General features: G+C 37.9%; 1 protein-coding gene across 2 annotated transcripts; it reads right to left on the bottom strand.

Moving 5' to 3' along the window:
- Positions 1-167: 167 nt before the first annotated feature.
- On the bottom strand, positions 168-24,481 carry Ppwd1 (peptidylprolyl isomerase domain and WD repeat containing 1). 2 transcript variants are annotated; one of them, XM_032898949.1, is made up of 13 exons: positions 24,282-24,350; positions 22,193-22,220; positions 21,377-21,382; positions 20,939-21,041; positions 18,630-18,730; positions 18,365-18,485; positions 15,936-16,383; positions 13,310-13,500; positions 10,078-10,267; positions 6,414-6,595; positions 4,356-4,437; positions 3,459-3,641; positions 168-2,026 (listed from the first exon to the last, which is right to left on the bottom strand). In XM_032898949.1, exons 1-13 carry the CDS (start codon positions 24,348-24,350, stop codon positions 1,883-1,885), a joined length of 1,848 nt encoding a protein of 615 aa, XP_032754840.1. In that variant the 3' UTR covers positions 168-1,882. The 2 variants fall into 2 exon arrangements, with proteins under 2 accessions (XP_032754840.1, XP_032754839.1); XM_032898948.1 differs by lacking the exons at positions 21,377-21,382; positions 22,193-22,220 and having other exon boundaries at positions 24,282-24,481.
- Between the last annotated feature and the right edge of the window lie 1,662 nt (positions 24,482-26,143).

Raw genomic sequence — 26,143 nt, 5'->3', positions numbered from 1 at the left:
ATGCTAGGTAATAACTTAAGTCATTAAAACTGGGCACAGCTCAATAGTAGGAATACTTGTCTAGCAAGTCTGGGTGTGATCCCCAGCACAGGAAAAATGACAAACTTTATTATCTGTGCTATGCTTAAAGAAACTGAAACACGTAAGACTGGAGAAAGACTTACCTATCATGTTTGAGAGAAGGTTTATTTGATAATACAAAGGTTTAGAAATAAGTTATATTCTGTGTAGTTAACATATACATAAAAGGCTAAAAAATAAAACTGTTCTGAAGGGAGAGCTAAATTGTTTCCATAAACAAAAGTGGAAATTCTTGAGATTTTTCAAAGGTTAAAAAACAAGGTTAATTTAGATTTAGCCTGTTTCACTGGAGAACGAAGAACATTTAAAACAGCCATTTACATGGTTCATTACATGTCATTGTAATGACAGTGGTTTTATGGCCTGGAGATGAGGCTAAGTTGTAGAGATCATGCTTAACAAAACCTAGATTTCCATTGCCATCCCCACCAAGAAAGGCAGTGGGGTGAGTTTGAAGAATTTGTCTAAATACTGAAACATATTTAATACCTACACATGAGAAAAGTTCTCATTTTACAAAATGGTGTCAGGGATGACTGACGCACTAGATGCATATGACGCTTCACTAAAAGTGAAATACTTAACGTTTGAGGAGTGCGGCATTACTACTCGATAGCAGTTACTACCAAAATTTTACATGATCGCTTTAGGAATTGATAAAGGCAAGATTAGGTAAGTATAACACATGTAGCTACAAAATAAGGTAAATGTAGCAAAATTATTAATGGAGTAGCTCAAATTATTTTTAAGCTTACAGCAGCCAACACCTACCTCCGTGTTTGATGGCATCTGAATGCATATATGGGGCTTCTCTGGGGCTTCATTTCTGATGTTATGTGGCTTAGTCACCTAACAGGTTTCCTTCTGAACAGGGGATATCACAGCTACATTTTGAACCTCCTTCCTGTCAACATTGACAGCATAACAGGTGGTATTTATGGGAATATACTCAAGGCTCAAGGCACGTAGTTGGTCAAATAAACACTCTCTGGTCTATTGAAAAAAAATGTTTTTAAAAGGAGAAGTGTGCCTTCACTTGTAAGGCACATTTAGAGTTCTCAGTCTTGCAGGTTTCACTTCCATATAAAATGAAATGATGCTATTCATCAGTGGTAGGAACAGGCTCCTCAAGCAGCCCTGCTGAGATGCCATCCTCCAGAGGCTGTTGGGAAGTCAGTTATGGCAAAGGGAAGTGGAGACTCTCCGTAAAGACTTTCCATTCACTTCCTGTTACACCTTACTGTTAGCTGGTACGATGCCGTCCAGGATGACCTGCCTCCACTTCTTACATGCTGGGCTGTAGGCACGAGCCTCTGTGCAGTTCACAGCTAAACTTCACTAATGATAGCCTGTCAGACGCTCAGCTATTGCTCTTGATGGTAACTTGATAGAAAAAGCAGACTTAGTCATTTGACCTTCCATCTGAAAGGATACTGTATGATATTAAGGAATATATATACCTTTTGATCTTTTTTTGTAAGGACCACTAAACCTAAAAGGGCATGTTTTTTAAAATGAAGAAATGTGTGCCAACCCATTATTTAATACCCAATTTGAGTAATATCAGAATTTACCGATAAAAGAATGTTTTTGCCTTAAATTAGTACATTTCAATTTGTCACCCCTCAGGATCTGAAATATTCCAAGAAAAATCAAAGGCAGTTTTAAAAGAATGACCTTTAAGTAAAAATACAAAAATACAGTGTTGTATCTTTTAACCATGATTTACATATTCAGCAAGTTTTAAATGTGAACCAGTCTCGTGTTATTTTAAGTACTCTGTGATTGTAACAAACACAGTTCACTTGACAGTGATATTTATGATGCTGACATCCTCGTAAGGCTTATCGGTTTTGGGATTGACTTTAACATTGGAAATCCTCTGTACCACCTCCATTCCTTTAGTCACTCGGCCAAACACGGTGTGCTTATTATCAAGCCAAGGCTATAATGGAGAAAAAAAAAAAAAAAGGAAAATGTTGGTAAACCCTAAGTTATGAAATCACATCCATTGAGTGAACAAACAAGAGAATTGAAATTTCACTTTATTTTAGTACATACTTTGACAATGAATACTCAGCTTTAAAAGTTATTTTCAGTTTATATGGAAAAGGCAAAAAGCCTTAAGTTATTCCATGGTATCCCTTGGTCTGCCCATCATAACAAAGTGCTACGGTCCCTTGTACATAAAGGCACAGTGCTTACAACACCCAGCATAAGTGCTGCCCTATTGTTAAAGAGTATTGTTTAAGAATTATTGAGAAGGCAAAACATTGGTGCACTTTTTCTTTTTAAATTTCAATCAGATTGTTCAGATCACTAGATGAGGCTATGATACAAAAATCTTAATTTCTATATTATTTAGGCCAAAGGGAGTTGGAAGAGTGGTAAGTTACTTTAAATGGTTTGAAAATAAGCCTCCAGATGTTTTCCAAAGGAATGTCACATGAAAAAGCATGACAATCTAGAATGGTTTAAGAAGACTGTACTTTGGCATAATTTAGAGGTTGCATGGTGGCTTGGTTACTTAACTAGATTTTTATCGACTGAAGTGTTTCCTCCTCATTACTGAGGACTGGGAGCACCACCACCGAAAGCACTGTGAATGTTCCATTAGACCATGAGCCTAGCAAAGACTTATAAATCCTTTTCCTTTATTGTTTGCTGTGTAATTTAGTTTACTCTGAGTACTTTTTCTGCTTTTGGAGAACTGTATACAGAATGATCTATGATCTATGATCTGACACTGCGTTTCCTCAAATCTGCACTGCAGCTGCCAGGCTGGTGCAGTGTGACTGAGTAATACAATTCCTGCCTAGAATGCCACTGAGTATGACTGACACTCAGTAAGAGACACAAAGTTGTGAAGATGCCGTTTTAAAATTGGGAAATTACAATCTTAATTTCTCTAATCAAAGGATGAAGCTAGGCATGGTACTACACATCTGTAACCCCAGCACTTGACAGGCTGATGCTGAGGTGGGAGAACTGTAGGTTAAAGGCCAGTTTGGGCTTGCTTATATATATGATTTTGTCTTTAAAAAAAAAAAAAAAAGCACTCAAAATTCAAAGGATGAGGAAATTGGCCACAAGTGAAATCATTTGCTCCAAGTTGCAAAAAATGAGTGGCAGACAGGAGAAGAAACTCAAGTTCCCTGACATGAAACATTGTATTTCCTACTAGATAGAAACAGCATTTTCCAAATTCACCTGCTACATAGTTTACATTTTCTATTAAATTTCTACATTCTTTTCGTCTTCCATTGGACAGATATAATAGTATAAGAAAAGAATAATGCAGATACCCTGTCAAATTCACATTCTCACATAATAAACCGTTAATTTCATTTATTACATAGACAATGTAATATACTCACTGTTGGCACTACCGTTATGAAGAACTGGGATCCGTTTGTATTTGATCCAGCATTGGCCATGCTGAGTGTGTAAGGTCTGTCATGTCGTAATGTTGAGTGGAATTCATCCTCAAATTCTCCTCCCCATATGCTTTCTCCCCCCATACCAGTGCCTGTTGGATCTCCTGTCTGAATCATGAAGCCCTGGTAACAAAGTATAAAAACAATACCTTATCTTTCTATATGTAATCTGGGTATACAAGTGCAGTTTTATCTCTGTATCAAGAGTACTTGGTAGTCAGTAAAATCTCCCAAATTCCTTAAATTATTGCACGACTCCATGAACCCCATAATAAGTTTAGATGTTAGAATTGCTGAAGCACGACTTACTCAATCACTGAAACAAGTGCAAGTATCTTATAATGCATTGCCTTTCCTGACAGTCCACAGAAAGAGGATTTATATAGGCTCTTGTGCCTTACACAATTGCTCTCATGCTTGTTCCTGTCCGTTCCTCAAACACTCTGGCTTTCCTAGTGGACTATTTTCCTAACTTCCTCAGAACTTTAGTATCTGGTTTTTCCTTTTGCCATTTCTGATCTACCAGTAACCAATCACTCTGTGTAATGCTGTACAAAGTTCTGGGACCAAGCTCGCTCTTCCTCAGGTTCTGAGGTCGCATGTGTCATTATTGCTCTTCTGTCTTCCAGATCTCTGCCTTATTTAGCTACTAGGTCAATATATATATGTCTTGACACACTCTTCACATTCATGACCATACTCTCATTTGGCTTCTATCACCCATTTCTGTCTTGCCTTCTCATAACGTGGTGTGTGTTAAGGCAGGAGTCACGAGACTTAGGTTCTGGCTATATAATAACATACTTTTGTTTAAATCACAGGAGATGTATGATTTACCTTAATTATGCGGTGGAATGTATGCCCATTGTAATAACCATTTCTGCTGTGAACACAGAAATTTTCTACAGTCTTGGGACACCTATAATATATTAAAAATACGAAATTACTCAAAAAATTTTTAAGTTCCATTTTCTAATGTTCTCAGGATCTTCTAAACACATCAGGATAGTATTTCATAATCTGATCTCAGGATAAATGACAGTGGGAGATGCAGGTAGTGTGTTCTCATGTTCTGTCTCTACATGACTGCATATTTTGATGATAGTGACAATACCTTAATATACACACATGTAGCCAGGCATGGTGGTACAGGCCTTTAGAGGCAGGTGGAACTCTGTGAGTTTTAGGCCGGCCTGGTCTATAAAGCAAGTTCCAGGACTACACAGAGAAACTGTCTTGTCTCAAAAACAAAAACAAAAACAAATGAAAAAAAACCCATACATGGTAATATTTATTTCTGAGAAAAGTATTTTTCTTATAAAAACAATGTTATAGCTCAGTTAATAATAGAAACGGCATCTTCTAAGTTTCATCAACTTTAAGTGATAATCATTCACTAAGATTGTGAAATTTAGTCTATTATTAATCTCATGAAATTATTTCATGATTTTTTCATTATCACACCATACCTCTCAGATCTGAAGCTAAAAGGGGGAATCAAGAGAATCTTGCCTCAAGTACTCATTCAACAGATTCCACAGATTCAAAAATGAATATGAACCAAGCAGTTGAAAAGGACTGTTCAAAAATCTGATTAGTTCTTTACTTAGTACCAAATTCTTATATTCAAAATAAACACCTTTGACGAAGTCCTTTTGCTGTTCATTGGAAATCACTTTAAAAAATGCAGGTGTCTAACAAACAGCAAAAACTAAAAGTTATTATCCTTGCCTGAAGACTTTGCTTTGAGAGCTAAGTTGTCTACAAAAAAGCCCCACAACACCTAGGTGGGCGTTCGGTTGCTGGAAGTCTTCTGTTTGTGCGGTGCTGGTGACTGAGTAAGGGCCTTTCGCATGTTAGGACTGTCCCACCACTGGCAGCACTTTTACAGACAGCATATTTTGTCCTTACAGGAGGCCTGCGTCTTACTGCCCAATGTGGGTATGCATCCCATATACAGCCACCAAACCCAGTCACTACTGTGGATGCCAAGAAGTGCATGCTGACAGGAGGCTCTGCCAGAGCCTGACAAATACAGAGGCAGATGCTTGCAGCCTTTTCAGACTGAGAATGGGGTCCCCAGTGGAGGAGTTAGAGAAAAGACTGAAGTTGATGAAGGGGTTTGCAACCCCATAAGAACAACAATACCAACCAACCAGACCCCAAGAGCTCCCAGGGACTAAACCACCATCCCAAGAAAACATAAGGATGAACCCGTGGCTCCATCTGCACACGTAGCAGAGGATAGCCTTGTTGGGCACCAATGGGAGTAGAGGCCCTTGGTCCTGTCAAGGCTCAATGCCCCAGTGTAGGAAAATGTCAGGGTGGGGAGGGGGAAGAGAGTGGGTGGGTGTGTGAGGGAGTACCCTCATAGAAGTGGGGGTGGGGGTGGTAGGTGGGGTTGGGTGGGATAGCGGGTTTCTGGACGGAAAACTGGGAAACGGGATAACATTTAAAATATAAATAAAAATATGTAATTAAATGCAGTTATTAAAAAAAAATAAGAAATGAGGAATACATAATTAAACTTCTCTAACCTAAAGGTAAACAAACTGAGTTGCTTATCTCCTGGCATGAAGAATTCTGGATTGTCCCAAGATATTTCAAATACACAAAATACTAATAAATAAATTTTATATAACTGAAAATTATACCTTGCTTTATATTGCCTCAAGACTTATAATAAAGTTTTAAGCTACATTAGACATAAAAAACCAACCAAACAAACAAAAAAACCAAAAATTGATCTTTCTCTAGAAGAACTCTGGTATCAGAATGCTAACGATAAGGTTTTTTTTTAATCTAAACAAATAAGTCAAAATTCGTAAAAGTAACAAAGTTACATTCCAAATGTACACACTGATATGCATGTAAGACAACAATAATTATACGTACTCAACAGGAAAAAGTTTGATGTGAATGTCTCCCATGCTTGTGTGAACAATGGCACTGTCAGAAACTCGTTTTGGCCCTTCAGCTTGAGTAGCTGCCATGACTTCTTCTTTAGAAGGTTTCTCATTAAAAACATCTCTGTCAGAATCTGCACTTTTCGTATCTTCTGGTTCTCGTTTGGTAAACTGAAGAAAGGAAATGTGAGCGGTTGAATTAAACAACTTACCAAGTAACAGACCTGGATTAACCGCAGAAACCAGAAAACTAAAAAGGAGCCCTGGGCTAGAGAGGGGCATAGTGGGATACAGGAGATACAAAAGGGGGAAATTAGGAAGGGAGCTTTAATTGTGGAGAGTGAGAGAGGTCAATACCAACAGAGAGGAAAACTTTTTTATCCACCTAAAAATACATATAACACATATAAGTATACATGTCTGCATGCATAGTTTAAATAAAGTTATACAATTTGGGCCGGCACTGCTACCCCCAAGAACTATAGACTAACAAAAAAGTCTCAGTACCAGAAACAAGTTGTAGGTCACTGGAGTCCAAGAAACCACCCAAACAATACAGGTTATAGCCTTTGCCTATGGTTGCCTCTGGAGGTTGAAGGTAAGGCTTCATGTACTTTGGACACAGGCTGAGAATCTGAGCTAAGTCTGAGCTGAAAGCCTCCACCCTAAGGATGAGCTTTCATCATATTGGAAGGAGGAAAGCAACCGACAGACCTACCTTGCTGTGATACCTGGGATCTACAACAATAATCAGCATGGCATGATATCCCTAAGAGTGTAAGAGTGGCACATATCTTAGAGGAGTCAACAGCTGTCTAATTGCACTTGAGGCCCACACAAGAGAACGGAATCATGTCCAGGACTGGAAGCCCAACTTCCTAGGGTAGGTGGTCATGGATCTTACAGGAGAACCTTAAACCATCACTTTCCTAAACCAGCATAATTTCTAACTGTATTCTAAACACCTATCCTTATATCCACGGATAAGTATACCTGTCATTCCTTTTCAACAAAACAAAACAAAACAAAAACACCTTCTCTTTGCAACAGATGGAAACCATTACAAAAAATCACCACCACCACCACCACAACAAAAAATGCAGAAAGCAACTGATCATGTAGTGTCCAGCTCCAGTGAATACATCTGTACCTTGTACTCTTGTACCCAAGGCTGCGAGATCATGGAAGAGGGGGAAAGGGCAGTAAGATTGTTGAAACCAGAGGCCAGGGAATCTGCTGTAAGATTATGATTCTCAAAAATGATAGGGCAGCCTCGCCCATGTCTTAAGAATATGGCTACATAATAAGATCTGAATGCTAATATGGCATAGGGAGGTCTCTCAGGTCCTCAGCCTGAGAGAAGTGGAGCAACTGAGGAATTCTGACAGCAAGAGAAGTGGTTCTCCCCGAGATGCGTCCTCTACTTGGTTATCTAATACCAACCAGCTCTGAGGTCACACACATGCGAGTGACACCAAAGGACCAAGTAAACTGCACTTACACATTCATGCCTTTACATACATGTGAAATATATATGTGTAATATCATACATATGTGCAACAATAACAAGGAGATCATTCATTTGAGGAGGAAGGAAGGGAGTAATGGGAAGGTTGGAAGGAGGGAAAAGAAGGGGGAGATAATGTAATTAAATTTTAATTAGGAAAAAAAAGCAATCCACATTGTAGGATCATTTCCAGCATAAGACAGTTAAATTATTCTCAATGTGATACAGTTTCCTTTGGGTTGAAATTCTCTTGGTTACACACGTTAACAAGGTAACTTGTACTTGTTAACAAGGTAACTAGTTTAGTCTTCTAGTCATAGCCAGAAACTTGGTACTTTTCACAAGCAGATGATCTGCAAGTAAAATCCATTTCTGTTATTTACTAATTATGTCACTTGGACAAAGGGAATTTTTTTTTCATTTTCTCACTAATCAATAGGGATTTATGAATATACCATATATATATATATAAATTTATATAATACTTTTATTTCATGATGTTGGATTTAAAACAAGGAACATAAAATTCATAAATGTTACTTCTTAGCATTGTTTAAGGATGCTGACATCTGATAACACTGAAAGAAAATTCATCCTGTTCCCTAGATGAAACTGCTGAATAAAAATTCCTCTACTTCAAACCTTAAAAATGAGCATGTATACCTCAACTATCTACAGTAAACCAAGGAAAGAAAGCCAAATAATAACTTAAGAACTAAAATTTTTCATGAAATGGATAAAAACATTAGTATATATCAAGAATTATCTTTGATAATTTTAACTTCATTAGTAGGTAAATTATAGGTCAAAATCAGATCAACTATTTTCATTTAGCATAATTAATGAGTTTTCAATTATAACTCTGAAAGTTGTAAGAAAAATTATCATGTTAAAGATTTATCTATGTTAGGTTAAAGGCTTGACTGGGGCTGGAAAACTTGCTATGTCATAAGTTTATCAATTATGTTAGCTTGACCTCTTCAGAGAGGCTTACAATCCAGAGACCTCAGATGAGTGAATGTGCACATCACAACCGGTCAGTCATTTGATTAAACTTCACGCACTTAATAGTGAAGCCACAGCAGTCTGTAATTACTAACGTTAGATCATTTGGAGGATGAAAGCAGTGTCTCAGATACACCCATTTCTCCAAACAAATTACTGCTTTATAACCCCAAAGCATGTTTCATACAGTGAGAGGCATTGGAAGAGCACAAGCTGGTGCTTATGACTCAGTATTGATGTTGAAAGATTTTGAAGCTGGGCCCTTAAGTAGAAGTTGAAAGGAAACATGTGATTGGAACAAAGAATAGCTAAAAATAGTTAAAAAGAATAATTACTACAAATAGAATAAATCTAGTTAGTGTAGTAAATAAAAAGGAAAAAGGCTAAAGACACAGAAGTGATAAGTCAGTTACAGACCTCTGAGAGTCCTACGTAGATCTGAGAAAGCTGACTGTAGTGTAAAAGATACAAGCTACGGCAGAGGACGCTGTACTGTACAGTCTGCCTGATGGATGTGACTGTTCATAAGGGATTCAGAAGACTGATTTTAGCCCAATCTTTGTATTCCCTTCCCAGTGCTAGGGTTTGACCCAGGGCTTTATGAATGCTGGGAAAGCAAATGATCACTGAGCAACAATCGCAACAAGGGGCAGCTCAGTTCTGCAGAGGAGGAAGAGATATTTCAGGAAATAGAGTCCACTATAGCACTGTTCAGTGACTGAAAAGTCAAGGAAATACACAGATGTATTCTACATGCCCACAGATACACACACGTGTATAAACTCTAAAGAGAAAGAAATGTGGAAGTTCTGGGAAATTTTGTTCAAGTGAAAAGTTGAAAAATACAACATTTACAAATCAAAAGTAAATATACTTATGAACATAATTATTAGTTTCTGATCATTTTACCACAAACAGTAATAGAAGCCAGATGGGAAAAATTTTAAGCATAATGGGAAACACTGCAGAGAGATTTAGAAATCAATTCTTAGTTTAAAATTCCATAATATTAATGTTGTAGGCTGGTGTTTTAGGTGTTTAGGAAGTCTGCTCCATTGCCAACGTTCTCTAAGAAAATAACACTCCCAGCAAGGCTGGAAAAAGCACTACCGTAATGGCCGTCTCCAAGAACATCACGTACCATATAAAACCGATTCTTCTTGAAAGATGTACAGACTATGGTTGGGTCAGCTTGAATGTTCTGGAGAACAGGGTTTTCCGAAGCTTTCATCTCTATGGTAGCTGCAGCTCGATGCTTTTTGGCTATTCCCTGAAACAAAGCCAGTTGCATCACTCGAATGTTCTCTTGCTTGCCTAAAATCCGCACACACCTGAAACATACAAATAAACTTACTCTAATACAATTGCCAGAATTAGCCTGAGAAAAGAGCTCAGTGGGCAAACTGACTTGTGAGTCTGAGGAGTAGAATTTGGATGCTTAGTAGCCACATAAGATCCAGGCAGGCCTGCCATAGTCCCAGTGCTTTTGACAGGCTCCACAGGGCAACCTGTCTAGCTAGAGGAGGCTAAAATGAACATGAGTTTCTGATCACTTGCATACACGTGCAGACACACCTGTACAAACACACTTGAACCATACAAACATGCAAGGCAAAAAGACCCAGAAAGAATTCCAATTGTGACAGCTTGAAAAGTAAAAATCCCCATCCGGGATCAGGGATTTGGTTCAGTGTGTAAGGGCAAGTGCTGCTGTACCTGACACCATGAGCTCCATCGCCAAGAACCACAGGGTAGCGTAAGTGAGCTGGATCCGCTAAGCTGTCTGACTTTCACGCATGCACTGTGGCACGTGCTCCCCTACCACAAATAAATAATGTAAAAATTTAAGTCATCTATCTGTTTTCCATATTCAATGGACTAATAAAAGTTATCCTAAATATCTCTCTATCTAATTGCTCTCATTGTATTTTAAGTTGATAGGAGTTGTTAGGTTAAAAAAAATCCAATCATGAGGAAAACAAAAAGCTACAGACTGGAATACCTGAGTATATCTGAAAAAGAACCATTACGTATCACATACAAAGGATTCTTAAAACCAACAATGAAGGCAACCAGCCAAATGAAAATGGCTTCAGAGACTTTAAATACCTCAGCAAAGTTACACGAATGGCAAGTGGGTACATGAAAGATGTTCCGTATCAGACCAGGTGGACATGCAAACGAGAAGTTTGAATATATTGGAAAGGCTCAAACCCAGCACAATGATGGGTACCAGATGCTTGGAGTAACAAGAATTTATTATCCATTGCTGGTGGGAATGCAAAAGGTAGCACTTTGGAAGGCAATGCAATGGCTTCTTATAAAAACACACTGGGACCATAGCATCCAGCAATTCAGCTCCTTGGTAGTTTTCCAAAGGAGATGAAAACTTATACACTTACACACACACACACACACACACACACACACACACACACACATACGAGGTTTAGAACAGCTTTACTTAATATAAATGCCAAAACTTGGAAGAAACCAAGATGTCCCTTACTAGCTTGCAAAACAGACGATTAAATTGTTTGTAAAGACAATGGAATATTACTTAGGTTTTAAAAATTGAGCTATCAGGATATAGAAGATGTAGAAGAATTTCAACTGCTCTTCCCTGAAGGAAATGAAAAGGCTAAATGCTGAACGACTGTTACATGGTACTCTGGAAGCAGAAACAGCAGGAGAGAAGAACAGTAGTGGTGAGCTGAGCATGGGGCTCATGCCTGTGTGTAATCCTAGCTACAGCAAGAGCGTGTTTTACAACAGTAGTAACGCTAGTGAACAGTTAGATTAGCTGTACTTTGTAGGCATTCCAGAAGTTACACTTGAAGCAGAGGCTTTCTGACTGGTAATCCAGTGATGGGCACACTGCACTTCACGTTTGTCCAAACATAATGTGTAATACTTGGGGGAGCCTTAGTGCAAACAGTGGGTAGGTTTCAGGTGATGTGATCTATCAAACAGTGGGTAGGTTTCAGGTGATGTGATCTATCAAATTTAGGTTTCTGTTACCTTGGCTGGAGCTGTAAGAGCGGTCAGAGAATATATGGGAAAACTGTTTCTTCCCTATTTTGTTGTGAGCCTACAACTGCTTTAAAAGTTCTTTTAAAGATAAAAGATGTTGGGGCTGGGAAGATGGCTTAGTGAGTAAAAGGCCCGGATTCAGATTCCTAACACCCACAGCCATGTAAGCACAAATCTGCAATCTTTAAGAGGGGAGAGGAGGAAAGGCAGAGGCGCAGGCAGAGGCAGGCAGATCGTTGGAGCCACTGGCTAGCAAGTCTAGCCAAAACAGGTGAACTTCCAGTTCAGCAAGAGACACTGTTTCAAAAAAACGAGGTGGAGAGCAATAAAGACAAATAACTTGATTTTTGGCACATTCGCACACTCAAATAAAGCAGACCCGAATCGCTCATTAATACAATTATCCCTCTGTACACACAGGTTCTATAGCTTAGATTCAAACTTCAGACTAAAATATTTTTTATTAAATCATCTATACTCAACATGTATATAATTTTTCCTTGTCATTATTCCATAACCAATATAGTACAACATGTATTTAGAAAACATTTATAGTAGGAATTACAAATAGTCTACATGTGATTTATGTACAGTAGCATATGCATTTTATATGAGAGACTACTTGAATATCCGTAAAATTTGAAATCACAAGGAACCCCCATAATACCCCATGCACACCAAAAGTTGAGGGTAAAGTTTTAAGCTGTTCCTATCATTATAACTCTTTTACAAGCTTTCAATGTTTTTATGTTACTAAGAACTACCAGATAAGTTTATTTATATGGAGGAATGTGCAGAACAAGAATTTTTCAAAATACTCTCGAAGTTCTTTTTCTTACGCTCAGATATAGTTCTGATTGTAGATACTCTGTACTAACACCAAATGGGGATCTGCACAAAAGACTCACTGTGGTTTTATGCACTTTAGCCCTGCCTTTATGTCTAGCAGGATGTGAAGCTGAATGCTGTGGTTAAAATATTTGGCAACATTTAACAGGAGCCTAGCTAATTTAAATCAATAAGCAAAACACAGACTGAACCTTGTCTTTCTTTTAAAAAAATAAAAAGGAGAAAAAAAAGAAAACCTGCCCCTCCCCCCAGCTTTGAAAGAATGCATACCTTCTTTCCATTTATTTTATAAACACGAGTGGGAACTTTTTACATAAGATTTACAAACAACTGAGAGACCACAGAAAGATCCAGTCAAAACATTTGGTTAAGTTTAGTCTTTTGGGTCCTTCCCACTTTCTCTGGAACAAACAAGACTCTCATTGTTCCCCTGATGGAGGAATGGTCCCCAATAACCGCATTTAAAATACACAAATCATGGTAAAACTTACCGATTTGTTTCTACATTTATTACTTTAATGCCCAGCATTGTTCCATAGAGCACGAAGTGTCCGGTTTCATCAAAAACGATATTAATTAATCTTACAGCATCCACTTTCTCCAGCTCACGTTCTACAGCCATTCGTCGGCCAAATTCCATGTCTGGTAGCTGTTGCCTCATCTGCTGCAGTTCAGTAAACATCTAGAAAATACACTAAGCATTAACAAAGTAACTACATAATACATACTCACACCTGCATGGATAAATTAAGACTGAGCACTGAATAACAATAGAACACACAGAGGACCAATAAGAATTTGTATATTCATATAACTTTAGAGGCATTCCAAACCCTATAAACAGGAAGTTAAGAAGACACTGTTGACTTCAATCACACATGGTTCAAGCCCACTGTGGGTTGTTCCTGGCTGTAGGAATCCCTCAGTCTAAAGTCTGGGCAGCAGCACTGAGCTCTATGCTAGCCTGGCTACACAGTGAGTGTAGCCTAGCCTGACCCAGACTATGAATCCAAGTCTCAAACAAAACAACATACAAATAACAACTGTTTTTCAGGAATGTGTAGCTAATTTGAGGGTTAAGTGCTTAAGGTCCTGAGTTTGATCCCCATCACCCTCCTATCCCCCAAACACATCAAACTAATAATTATTAATTTTTCTAACTTAAGAAACACACTAAGCCAGTTAACTTCTATAACTAATGCTTTCTTTACAAAAATGAAACGCTTGCCCTTTAGAAGCCTCAGAGTAGCACTTTCAATGAAATATAATACGATTCACGCACATAATTAAAATTTTAGTAGGTACATTATATAAAGTAAATAAGTTGAAATTTATTTTATTCATCTTAGCATACATAAAATATTACCATTCCTGTAAGTTAATAAACATAAAAAAGACGTTTTCATATCACTGCTTTGGAGTGCTGTAAGCACGGTACTTTCCGTTCATCTCCCTTTGGTCTAGATATGGCAGCTGGACCTGCTAGTCCATATGCAGTTTCAGCATTTGGGACGATGAGGCAGAATAGCCTGGGCTACACAGGTAGTTCCAGGCCAGCTGGAAGTCCTTTCCTCGCCGCCCACAAACAAGTGAGCAAACAGATGAAGTGAGTCACATGAACAGTAGCTATTCATGATGGGCGATGGAGCCACACAGAGTGACGTCCTGTATAAGGATCATGGAAAGAATACATGGCAAATACTAAACTTTGTTGAATAACTTTTCCAAAAAGTTATTTATGTGTGTATGTGTGTCTGTGTATGTATGTGGGTGCCTGTGGAAGCCAAAAGAGAATGTAACATCTCTTCAAACTGGAGACACAGGTAAACCGTCTAACACTGCACACAGGAACACTAAAGCATTCTTGACCACTGGGCAATCGCTCCAGACCCCCTGTTGAGTATCTTGCTATATCAAGATTAGGACATCAGAAACTGTTTCAAGTTATTTTGATAGGAGCAGTTGATTAATTAGATGGATGTGTTTAGAAAACAATGATTTTTAGGGGAATCCTTTATAGCTTGGAAATTTGGTTTACTTTTGATATTTAATGCATTCGTGTGGGTTACATCACGAATACTTTGAATTAGTACTCTAAGAACCTTACAGAAAATAGGATCTTGTTATTCAGCATTTCATACATATAAAACAACTTTATTATGGATGATAGTAAGGTAGACTTATATCCCATTTACTTATATATGTTTCATATTTATGTTAACTATAAAATCTCAACTTTTTCTAGATAAAGGAAGAAAAATATGCAGAGCCATGAAAACAAGAGGTATCTTAACAAGAGTTTGCGTTGTGAATGTATGTCTTACCATTTAGCTTTCACATCTTTAGGTCCTGCTTATTTATGTGCCCAAATTACCTAGAATGCTGGACTAGTTTTTAGTAGTGGGAGATTCATTATTTTTGCTGAAGACTTTACTTAGCTTTCAAGATTAAGTTCTACAGACAGTCATCTACCATATACACACTCATAAATGACCAATTTGGTAAACGCCTCCATAGAATCTTTTTACAATACTGTGGTAGCAAAGCTTCGTCTGTGTGGTAAACAACTGCACTGACACATGCAGTGGTCCTGTTTATCCCAGCTAATAATACTAACAGATAAGACCTCATACTCAATTTCTGTTCTGCTAGACTAGCTAAATAGTCTTAAGTCACTGCAGTTTTTCCACTCATGCAGGCAGCCATCTCCCATATTCAAAACAAGCACCTGTGGAACATAGGATTAAGTTATTACTACTTTCTATACACACATTTATACTTATGCTTGATACTGCAAATGATCAGTTTAACTGACACTTGGTTTTCTTTTGCCAAATTCTCTCTGAATCTCAACTTCTATCATAGCTTTAATCCTGATCTCCTCTTGTCATATCAGTCCTATCATCTCAACAAATGCTGAGAACAATAATGAAGAAATATCACATGAGCAGAGTAGGAAAGAGCATCAATGCAAGGTTAAAGACAACTGAATAGTATCTTTGCTATCTGTGATATGAGAAAATAACCATCAATATGCATTATGTAGAAAAGTAACCTTTATGAAGTAGCAAAACATAAGACTATTAGGAAAGTAAAATCTGATTTAATTGTACTTACACTTAACGATTCATCAAAGACCCTCATGAGTTTTCCAGTTAAAAACCTGAAAATTCTAACTTTTCTGTCTGATCCAATGGTTGCTATTTTCTTCCCATCAGGTGAAAAGCATATGCTGGTTGGATACGCCTTACACTTGGCGAATTCATATAAATCTGTGTCCGTTTTATACTCCCAGTTCACATTTTTAGGGAATTTATATTCATGCGGTGGTCCAGTCCAGTACTCAATCATTCCAGATTTGTCAGAAGACACCACTGCTTTGTAAACTGGGTTTAGTCTTATCTGAGTAAGAGGGGATACATGGAGTTTGTCAAAAATATGAAGTGGCTGGTTATCTCCTCGACCATCATAAATGAAAATTTTTCCTGTACTCTTCTCCGAAGCAGCAACTGAAGAGATGGCATCTCCTGGGCAGTATATCCACTCACATTGTCCAGGAAAGTAGCTAAAGCCGGTGTAAAGTGAGAAGAATAAGGAAGGTCAATACAATAAGCATCCCCCTCCAGCCCACCATTAAGCAGTTTGGGATTCTTTGCTTAAATGACAAAGACAGGGGAACTACTTAGAATAGCAACTAACTTTCTTTTTACTCCTTTCCCTTGCAGTACTAGGAATACAATACAGGGCCTTTGCATACTGAGTGCTTCCCCCACCCCTGAGCTATAGCCTAGTCCTTAATTCCCTTTTCCTACAGTCATCAGTGTAATAACAACACCTACGATGACACCATCCCACAACAGGAGAAATGCATACTTGTTTCCCTTCAGTAGTTAGGAAACTTAACCATATCTGGGCCGTAGGGTATTCTGAGGCATTGGCTGTCTATAAACAGTTAATATGTATACCTTTTTAACAGGTTAGCATGTAATAGTATACTTTGTAAATCCATGCTTGGGACATTTATAATCAAAACAGATTCTGACTGTGCTCAAAAGAAAACTATTGCCTTACCTCGATATTAAAATTGTAAGCATTGAACATGTTCTATGACAAACAATGTGTAAAAACGAACTTGATGTATTTATTCTATAAACCAAACTTTTATTATATGTTGTTTCTGCAAAATAGTCAGTTTAATGTTACAATGTTATACCAATCACCATGGTGCAGATGCTCAAAACCTTTCTTGAACTCTTCATTTGTAACTTCTATTGAGTATTCTCAAAGAGCTAATGTTCAATTATTTGTTATTTTCAAAAATAGCAAATGTCTGGGGAAACAAACTGGAGAATAAGAGAAGACCAAGTTAGGTAAATCTAACCAAATAGAGTTAACATTGGTTATCTTTTGTGGCTCATAAAATCTGAATAGAAAACATATTCCAAAGGTTAGATTTGATTTATAAACATAACACAGTCTATAGTAGGACTTTTTAGGTAGCTAAATCCTTCTAGATTTAGGACTAAGTGAGCTAGTAAGGATGGGGGACCAATCTAATAAGCCCATGACCTTATCTGCCCCAACTCCTGTCTTCTTAACTAAACAAGGATATGCTAAGAAGCAGGAAGAGAGCTTCATAAGAAAGGAAACTGCTAGCAACGAACCTTGGATTTCCAGGACTCTAGAGCTGGGGGCAAAAGCTTGCTTTTTAAAGTTGCGTAGCTTAGGGTCTGTGGTTATGTCATTCAAGCACAGCAGTATGACTTTTGAGTTGACATTTACTTGGATATAGATAGTATATTATCTTTTAAAAAGTCATGCTTAAAACAGTGTGCAAGTCTTATTATTGTACTACTCAACCACATAATTTGAACATCAGTATCACTACAAAATCAATAGCAAATTTTAAACTTATCTATAAACCAGATAAATACAGTTTGTATCTTCAAAGTAAGTATAATATAGCAAGGAAGTTATTCTGTCAGCTGTGCGGCATGATGGGCCTTCATCAATTTACTAGGTGGTATTAGCTAGATATGATGAATCTCTGTTGTGAAACTGTTTGGAAAATTTAAGGGGATCTCTGAGTTTAAAGCCATCCTGATAAACAGAATGAGTTTCAGGATAGCCTGGGCTACCCAGAGAAACTCTATCTTGAAAAACAAACAAACAGAAAACTTGTGTCAATGAAAAGAGCAGAAGCCTCCAAATAATACAAGGATGTTCCTGACTTTTCCATGTAAATCCACAAATAGTAACATAATATATTCTGTTTAAAAGTAGCCTGTGATATGATAAAGTTCAGTTTACACTTACTTTACTAAGTTACATACACATACACACACATGCACACACACACACACACGCATGCGCACATACACAGACACACATACACACGCACGGGCACACACACACATGTGCACGCACACACACGCACGCACATACATAGACACGCATGCAGACACAGACACACACACACACACACACACACACACACACACACACACACACACATGCACGCACACACACGCTGTGTAGAAACTTACCCAAGCTTCAGCATATTGATCATGTCAAAGTTTACCACATCGAACACCTTCATTGCTTTATCATCACCAACAGAACAGAACAATGCTCCCTCAGAGCTAACTGCAATGCTCTCAATAATTCCTAGTTTAAAAGAGAAAAGTAAAACCTTCTGGTAAATACAAAAAAATAAAGACCCATGACTCAAAGGAAAACAGCACAATATTTTAAAGGAAGTTTTAAACAGGACAGCTTAAACAGGAGCTACAAAAATTATAAAACTCTTACCTAGGTGACTACGAAAATGTTTAACAAACTCAATTCCTTCTTCTATTTTTTTCCAAAATTTGACATGCCCATCATGACTGGCAGTGATAATAAAATCTGTTCTGTATACATAAAAAAATTTAAAGTTAATTTCCAAAACAGAGCTGAATAATGCCAAAGCCAACACTGACTGACAGCATTTGACTACTTCAGTTACAGGCTTTTTGTCTTTTTTTCTCCATCTTTATTAAATTGGGTATTTCTTATTTACATTTCAAATGTTATTCCCTTTCCCAGTTTCCAGGCCAACATCCCCCTAGCCCTTCCCCCTCCCCTTCTATGTGGGTAGCTTTCACTACATGGTATATACAGTATGAGCTAACGAGTGTTGAACCTGGGATCCTCCTGCCTGCCCCTGTCTCTCTAGAGCTGGGTTTCTAGGCATATAAACCCACTACATCTAGTTTAGGTTTTTATTATTTTGATGTTGTTTTTAAATTTTCCTTACCAACAACTAATATGAACTCCAAGAGGTGGGTTCAGAATTGAAAAAAGACTTACTGTTAACCAAACAAATATGGAGCTGGGCCTGGTGGTACAAACCTAGCTACTCAGGAAGTTGAGGCAAGAAGGTTGCCTAGGACACAGAGGGGGTATGAATGCCAGCTTTCACATGTAACAAGGGAGATCCTGTCTCAAAACAAAAACGAACAAACGAACAAACAAAAGAGAAATCTCCCCTGGAACCATTAGACTTTAGTATTTACTGCCAAAACTACCTTGACGACAGTCTTTTAAAGAGAAAATTTTCTACCTTTCAAAAGATTATAAATATCCAAACTACTTTCCTAACATAAATTTATTTCATATCTTATTCAATGTATTTTAAGAATCTAAAAGATTTAACAGATGTTTTTCTCTCACACATGTAAAAACTGAAACCATTTATTCAGCACAGTGCATATATACTAAGTATTTTATACCTACTAGTACTCTGACAACTACATTTATTCACACTACACCACATCCATATATGGTGATAGCTTTAGATTTATTTAACCACAAAATCACAAAGACACACAGACACAGACTGACACACACAGGAAAAACCAATAAACAAAAAACAAAAATAAAAACCAACCAACCAAAACATAAGCAAAAACAACAACAACAACAGCACAAATAACTTTTTGTTGAACTCTACAGCTTTGAGTTAGAAAAGCAATGCTAATATCTACAGGTGCTTTATACACTAACAAGCATTTGGTCAGAATTATCCTATTCTTAACATATGAAAGATTTATATCTCAAATGCAATTAGTTTTAAGAGATCAAGAGTAGACTCTTCTCCTGTTCTCCCTATTCCTATTTCTGTCCTATCTGAAAGCATTCAAGTTAGTATGGCCAATGTGCTCCTTTTAAAAATAGGAATTTGTTGTTACTCTTGCTCACAGGTTCAAAACCCAAATAAGCTAGAATTTAGCGTCTCAATTTTTTCTTTAGTTTCTTCTGCCTCTTACTCTATCCCACAGTTTTCTCACCTATAAAATGAAAATTTTAAGACTTAAACTATTAAGATAAGTGAGATAATTAATGAAATATACCTCAGATAGAATCTATACATATCATGAGTAAAAAAAAGATATCAGAGGACCATTTTTACTGTTACTACCATTCCAAATTTCCTATACATTCATTTTAAAGGTCCTCTGGTAACTCCAGATCTGAGTCACCATTATCTTCTCTATAAACGCCAAAGAGGTCAACTTATTATCATTCCTACCTTTATACACCTTTTTCGTAGGAAATCTCTACAACATGATTCAGCTATTACTGATTTTCATCACCAAATGTGCGCGCGCGCGCGCGCGCGCACACACACACACACACACACACACACACACACACACACACACACACACACAGAGTTCTATCTGACAGGATGTTTTCTTTTAAGTAAGAAAACATGCAGGGCTTTGTTCGGCTATTGCAGACCTTACAGAATTGAATCTATGAAATCCCCAAATTACTTCTGTAAATCCACTCATGATTAAGCTTTAGATTTTTTTTTTCTGGGAATGTATTCTGTGATATACGTGGGCCTGGAGAGGCAGCTCAGTAGTTAAGAGCACTGCCTGTTGTTTGCGAGGACCTGGGTTTAATTCCTGGCACCTACATGGCCGTTTACAAAGTAATGCTGATTTGGAGAGCTCCACGGCACTCTTTTGGCTTCTGTAGGTACCAGGCATGCAGGAGGTGCAGAGACATGGAAACACCCATACACATAAGGTAAAATTAAAACAGTGAAAAAGAGAGTATGGTATACTTACTTGGTGCACACCACATGTGTGATAACATCTCGGTGCATGTAACTGCGCTCATACATGGATGCACTGGGGAGATTTTCAAGGTAGACTCTTTCGAACTCTAGAACTGGGGGAGGGGGTAGAAAGTTTTTTTTAATGAATGAAATTAGCATGATTATTTAGAATTTTCTAAATTTTTATATTATCTTCTAAACTTTAATTTTTCAATAAACATATGGGGTACAAAAATCAAATATTTGGTATACCACTTATAACGTTTTATTATTTCCGAAGTTACTGTGACTGGTTCTCAGGTCTTACAGGAACACTGTTTTAGGTCTGTACCAGTGTGTGCCGGATGTGTACAGGCACCTGATGAGGCCAACAGAGGATGCTGAATCCATTTGAACTAGAAACACCGATGGTTTATGAACTGTCTCATGTGGGTCCTGGTAATCAAACTTAGATCTTCTGGAAGATAAGCAAGTGCTTCTAACAATTGAGCTATATACCTCCAGCTCCTGTTTCAAAGCTTTTGATAATTATGAATGGTTCTGGTTTAATATGAATGTTCCAAGAAATTTAAAGCTTTATGAAAAAAACAATATAACCATATAAAAACCAGTATTAAGTGTTAATTTAACAAAAACAGACAGCTATTTGTACGACGTATGTTTAAAGATACTTTCCCTCTATTAAAGAGTCATTATAAGGAACTGAAACATGAAAACAAATGAAACAAATGTTTAGAGCTAAGAAAATCTGAGCACATCTAGTTGAGTGCCTTTCAGATAGTGTTCTAAGAATGTAACACCTGGAAAAACGGAAAATTGATGCACATCAGAAAAATCTTAATTTTATGATGAACCATGACTAGTAAAATTAATTTTTAAAAAAGGTATGGTTTCCAAATAAAATGATCAAACAAACGTAAAAGTTGGCAAATTGAACATGACAAACTGTTAGGTTCTTGTTACTGCTATATGGTACACTCAGAATTATGTACAGTAAACTGCTTCTCCAGGAACCTTTTTGAGTAACAGAATCTCCATTCTTATGTGTGCCTACTAACAATTTCTTAAATTGCCTTTTTTGGGTTCTTGTGGTGTATATTAAGGGGTAGGACTAGTGTTTTGTGATAATTAAAAATATATTCTTAAAAAGTTTCCTTTCTTTCCTTCTTTAGTTCTCAGCTTGGAGCAATTATAGCATTAATTCTAGGAACTCAGGACAATGAAAATGAGGGCCATACACTAGTTATGTTAGGGCAGGAGGAACATTTGGAGCTTACACCAGTCTTGGGCTGCTAATTTTGGCACTTTCATAAAAGTGATACTCCGTTCCCTTTCTAATGCTGTTGTTTGTTGGAATTCTCTGTAATAAATGTTATCCTATCTGTTCCAGATTGCTTTTGTTGTCGAATTCATTTGAATATATTCAAGGGAACATGGGCATAAAGAAGGGAAAGACATAATTATTTTCCCTAAGAACAGTTTATTTTAAGACCGGCAAGATGGCTCAGAGTAAGGATGACTGCCTCTGGCAACCTGAGCTCCATCCTTGGAAGCCACATAAAGGGAGATGCAGAAAACCAACTATTCGAGGTTGTCCTCTGCCCCCCCCACTCTTGTACCACGTAACGTGTTCCCGCATCTCTGGCCCCACCAACACGAAATAAAATAGACAGCTTAATTCGGGCTAGACAGAAGGCTCAGAGCTCAAGAGTACTGGCTGCTCTTCTCTCTGAAGCTCTAGTTCCAGTGATGCTCCTTGGGCACCAGACACTCGCACGGCATACATGTAGGCAAAACACCCCCTACACATAAAATAATAGTGATAATAATAATAAGTGTTTTCAAAAATGGCTAAATGTATTATCAAACAACCATATCACTGTGAAAGTGTACACACAAACATTTGTCATTTTAGATAAGGTTTTATATAATATTTTTGTAACAATTCTTTTGTATGTAGTTTCAGATCCCTCCCCGCCCCCACCTCCAAACTCATACATCATTGGCTGGCTTAAAAAAAAGAAAAATCTGGCTAAAGGTAAAGATTTTTCATGACAGACCTATTTCTGTCCCAACTGTATTGTTTATAAGACACTTGTTTCCTCTGTCAACATTTCAATATTTGGGTTTTAAAAAAGTTTTTGTTTTTCCTTTCTGTGTTATCCCCATTCCTTCCATTTAAGCAGTACTTGTAGTAATATTTAAATGAAATAATAACAACGCAAATGTTATAAAATGCTCATTAAATCTGTATGCAAAACACTGTATCAAGGGCTGTAACAGAAAGTGCATGATCCTTGCTCTTATACTCTTAGTTTAGTAGTGTTCAGAAAGTCACGAGAATAAATACACAATTGCAAAAAGTAGTAAGTGCCGTGAAGGCAAAAGCAGGATTGGGCAGAAAAAATAAAGCGCTAACTATAAGGGTGTCATTATACAACGTTCAAAAGCACTGCACCTAAAACCTAGACTTGTTAAAAAGCTAGCATGGTTAAATGAGGGAAATTATTCCAGTATTCATAGTATCTGGACAGGAGAGTAGAGGTGGAGCCCATGCTCAAGGAAAGGTAGGGTTTTGAGAATGGACAGAATTAGGAGTCCTGCTTGAGGAATAAAAGAGACACAAAAAGCCTCATAATCCATGGGGCTTTGTTCTGAAAACGAAAGGCTTTAAGTAGTAGTTTCACAGTCAGAACTGAGCTTGTGCACGCACGCACACACACACACACACACACACACACACACACACACACACACACACACACACACACACACACACACAGACCTAAGATATTTACGAAAAAGTTCTTAGAAAAGCCCTTAAAGCAGTAAAAGCTATCTCTTTATCAACCTTTAAAATATAAAATCTTGTTATTATCCCATGTTAGTGGCAAAACATTTCTATTTTGTCTCGAGAATGGCTTCAAAACCAGCCTAGCTTAAGCAACTTTCCCTCAGTTTGAAAATTCATTACTAGATGAGTCGGGGTTAAAAATTTAAGTCTTTATGATTCCGAGAGCTCTTTTCCACACCTGCTAAATCAATATTAGGAATTGCAGCTTCACATGTCAGCTATGAGGTCAGTCAAAGCATCCAAACACAGAAATACAGACAAGTACTAGTTTGTAGCATCTCTGATAGTCAGGGATCAACAGTGTTACACTTTTGGAAAAACACGCCATACTAACATCAATTCACAATTTAGGGAGGAAATACAGTAAAGAGGAGTAAAGACTGTCCGTTCTAAGTGCACAAACTCACAATCTCCCGCTTGCGGGCGTGCTTGAAACCAACCCTCCCACTCGGACAGAGAAGCCAGCCGTCCAGCTTGCTCGCGGGCTCTCCGCAGCTACCTTTCCTCTTCTTGGCGAGTGTTGCTTCCACCGGTAAAGGCCCGACCCAGCGCTCTTCATTCTCATCATCATCTTCTTCTCTCCCCTCCACTGCCAGTGCCGGTTCTCGCTCGCTTAGTTCCGTTTTTTCTGATCCCTCTGGGTCCCGGCGTCTTCTTCTCTTCAGCTGCGAATCGCTACCAATCTCTGCCGCCATGCTGTCTGATACGTCAGAACAGATGCGACAACCGAGTGAACTCGGTTTCCCGAGCTGCGGCGCAGTATTTTGTTGTCACGGCTGGGAGCACATTCTGATTTGCTACGGTGGGCCCCGCCGATCCAATCAGCAACCAGCGCGCGTAGACAACGGGGCTTGGCAGTGTTGACAGGAACGCTGAGGGGACTGGAGGACCGAGGTGAGTTGGAACCGGCTCTGGCTGGCTAAGCAGGGCTTCCTTACGGTTCTAGTTTTCTGTCAAGGGTAATGGCAGCTCGCGAGTTTGGGGGACCCAGCCCCCCAAAATCGGACGCTTACGGCCTACGAACTGGGTGCCTCACGCTTCTCGGCCTCCCGGGCCAATACCATTCTCTAGAACCTACCCGGTTTTACGAGAAAAGTCCGAGGGGAGGGAACTTTCGGTTAAAAAGAATGACGTTGATTTAGATCAGCTAAACTATACATTGAAATTACTATAATTTATAAGGTGGGCTCCCAGTATTAGAATATTCTTTTTGACTTGTCGGGTGAATAGATGTGACGCTAGAAAATCAAGAAGAGAATGTGTATTGTGTTCCGTTTTTCCACTTGCCTGTTCGCGAGCCAGTCTTCGTCAAAGGATTGGCATAGTTATATACAATGAATCTTTGCTATTTCTGGGTCTGTATATTTCTGTGTGGGTTTTAGAATTTCCTCATCAAGTGCGATGTAGTTTTTGTAGCCTTTAGGATTTTAATTAAGATAAAATAGGTCAGTTTGGGGGGAATTGACATCTTTACGTTACCGACTCCTTTAATATAGGGCCGTGTTATCGTGCTGTATCTATTTTACAACTTCTCCGTTGGTAACTTATCAGTTAAGCAATTTAAAACTTAAAAATTACATATGAGTAAAAAATACATTGGGATGGTGTTTATTCTGATTTATATCTGACTTGTAACCTACAGGTTCTCTTTGTTGTTATCTCTCTGTCTACATCCTTAAAATTACCTAATTTTAAATCTCATGATACACTATTATCCCCTGTTCTTTACAGCAGCCATCACTAGTAACCTTGTGACATGTTTCATTACTCTTGGATGACTATATTCCCTAATATGCTATCGTTTTAATTGGGCCACTAATTACTAATTTAAAATGGACTACCATCCAAAGTTACTTTATATTCTTTGAGTTCTTTTAAAGACCAAAAAAAATAACCATTCTGTATACCTTTCCCCCTCTATTCTTAAAATTTTGGTTGAAACCCTCATCCCTTATTCGGTAGCTATTTCTCTGAACCCTGCCTCCTTTTGAGACAGGATTTTTTAAAGGACAGCTATCCACCTCCCTCTGCTTCTGCCTCCCTAAGTGCTGAGATTAAAGGCATGGGTCATAACACCAGGCTGTATCTGCTCTTAAAATTCAAATTCCTTCTCTTGATAATTATTCACAATGGATCACCTTAGTTATTTCATTTAGTTGGAAGAAATAACTCAAACACAACTTCCACAAGCTCTTACCAATACATCTATTCACCCACCTGAATTTTGCACTCTTGCTATTCTACTGACTCTCCTATTATAATGAAAGTTTAAAATTTAGTTAGTGGACACTTGATTACATATCTGGGCTATTGTGAATAGTACTGTAATAAACAAGAGATTGTAAATATCTTTTCATCATG

Source organism: Rattus rattus, chromosome 3 (genome assembly GCF_011064425.1).
Source record: "Rattus rattus isolate New Zealand chromosome 3, Rrattus_CSIRO_v1, whole genome shotgun sequence".
In the NCBI taxonomy this organism is placed as follows: Eukaryota; Metazoa; Chordata; class Mammalia; order Rodentia; family Muridae; genus Rattus; species Rattus rattus.
Note: the sequence above shows the minus strand (reverse complement) of the source record. Positions and strands in the feature narration are given on the sequence as shown.

Excerpts from the sequence above, each read along its gene's own strand:
- Ppwd1 (XM_032898948.1), bottom strand. The coding sequence starts at position 24,477 with ATGGCGGCAGAGATTGGTAGCGATTCGCAGCTGAAGAGAAGAAGACGC. Across the intron at positions 16,384-18,364 it reads ATCAATATGCTGAAGCTTGG|CTACTTTCCTGGACAATGTG; the intron begins GTAAGTTTCTAC and ends CACCGGCTTTAG. Across the intron at positions 2,027-3,458 it reads TCATAACGGTAGTGCCAACA|CCTTGGCTTGATAATAAGCA; the intron begins GTGAGTATATTA and ends TCTCCATTATAG.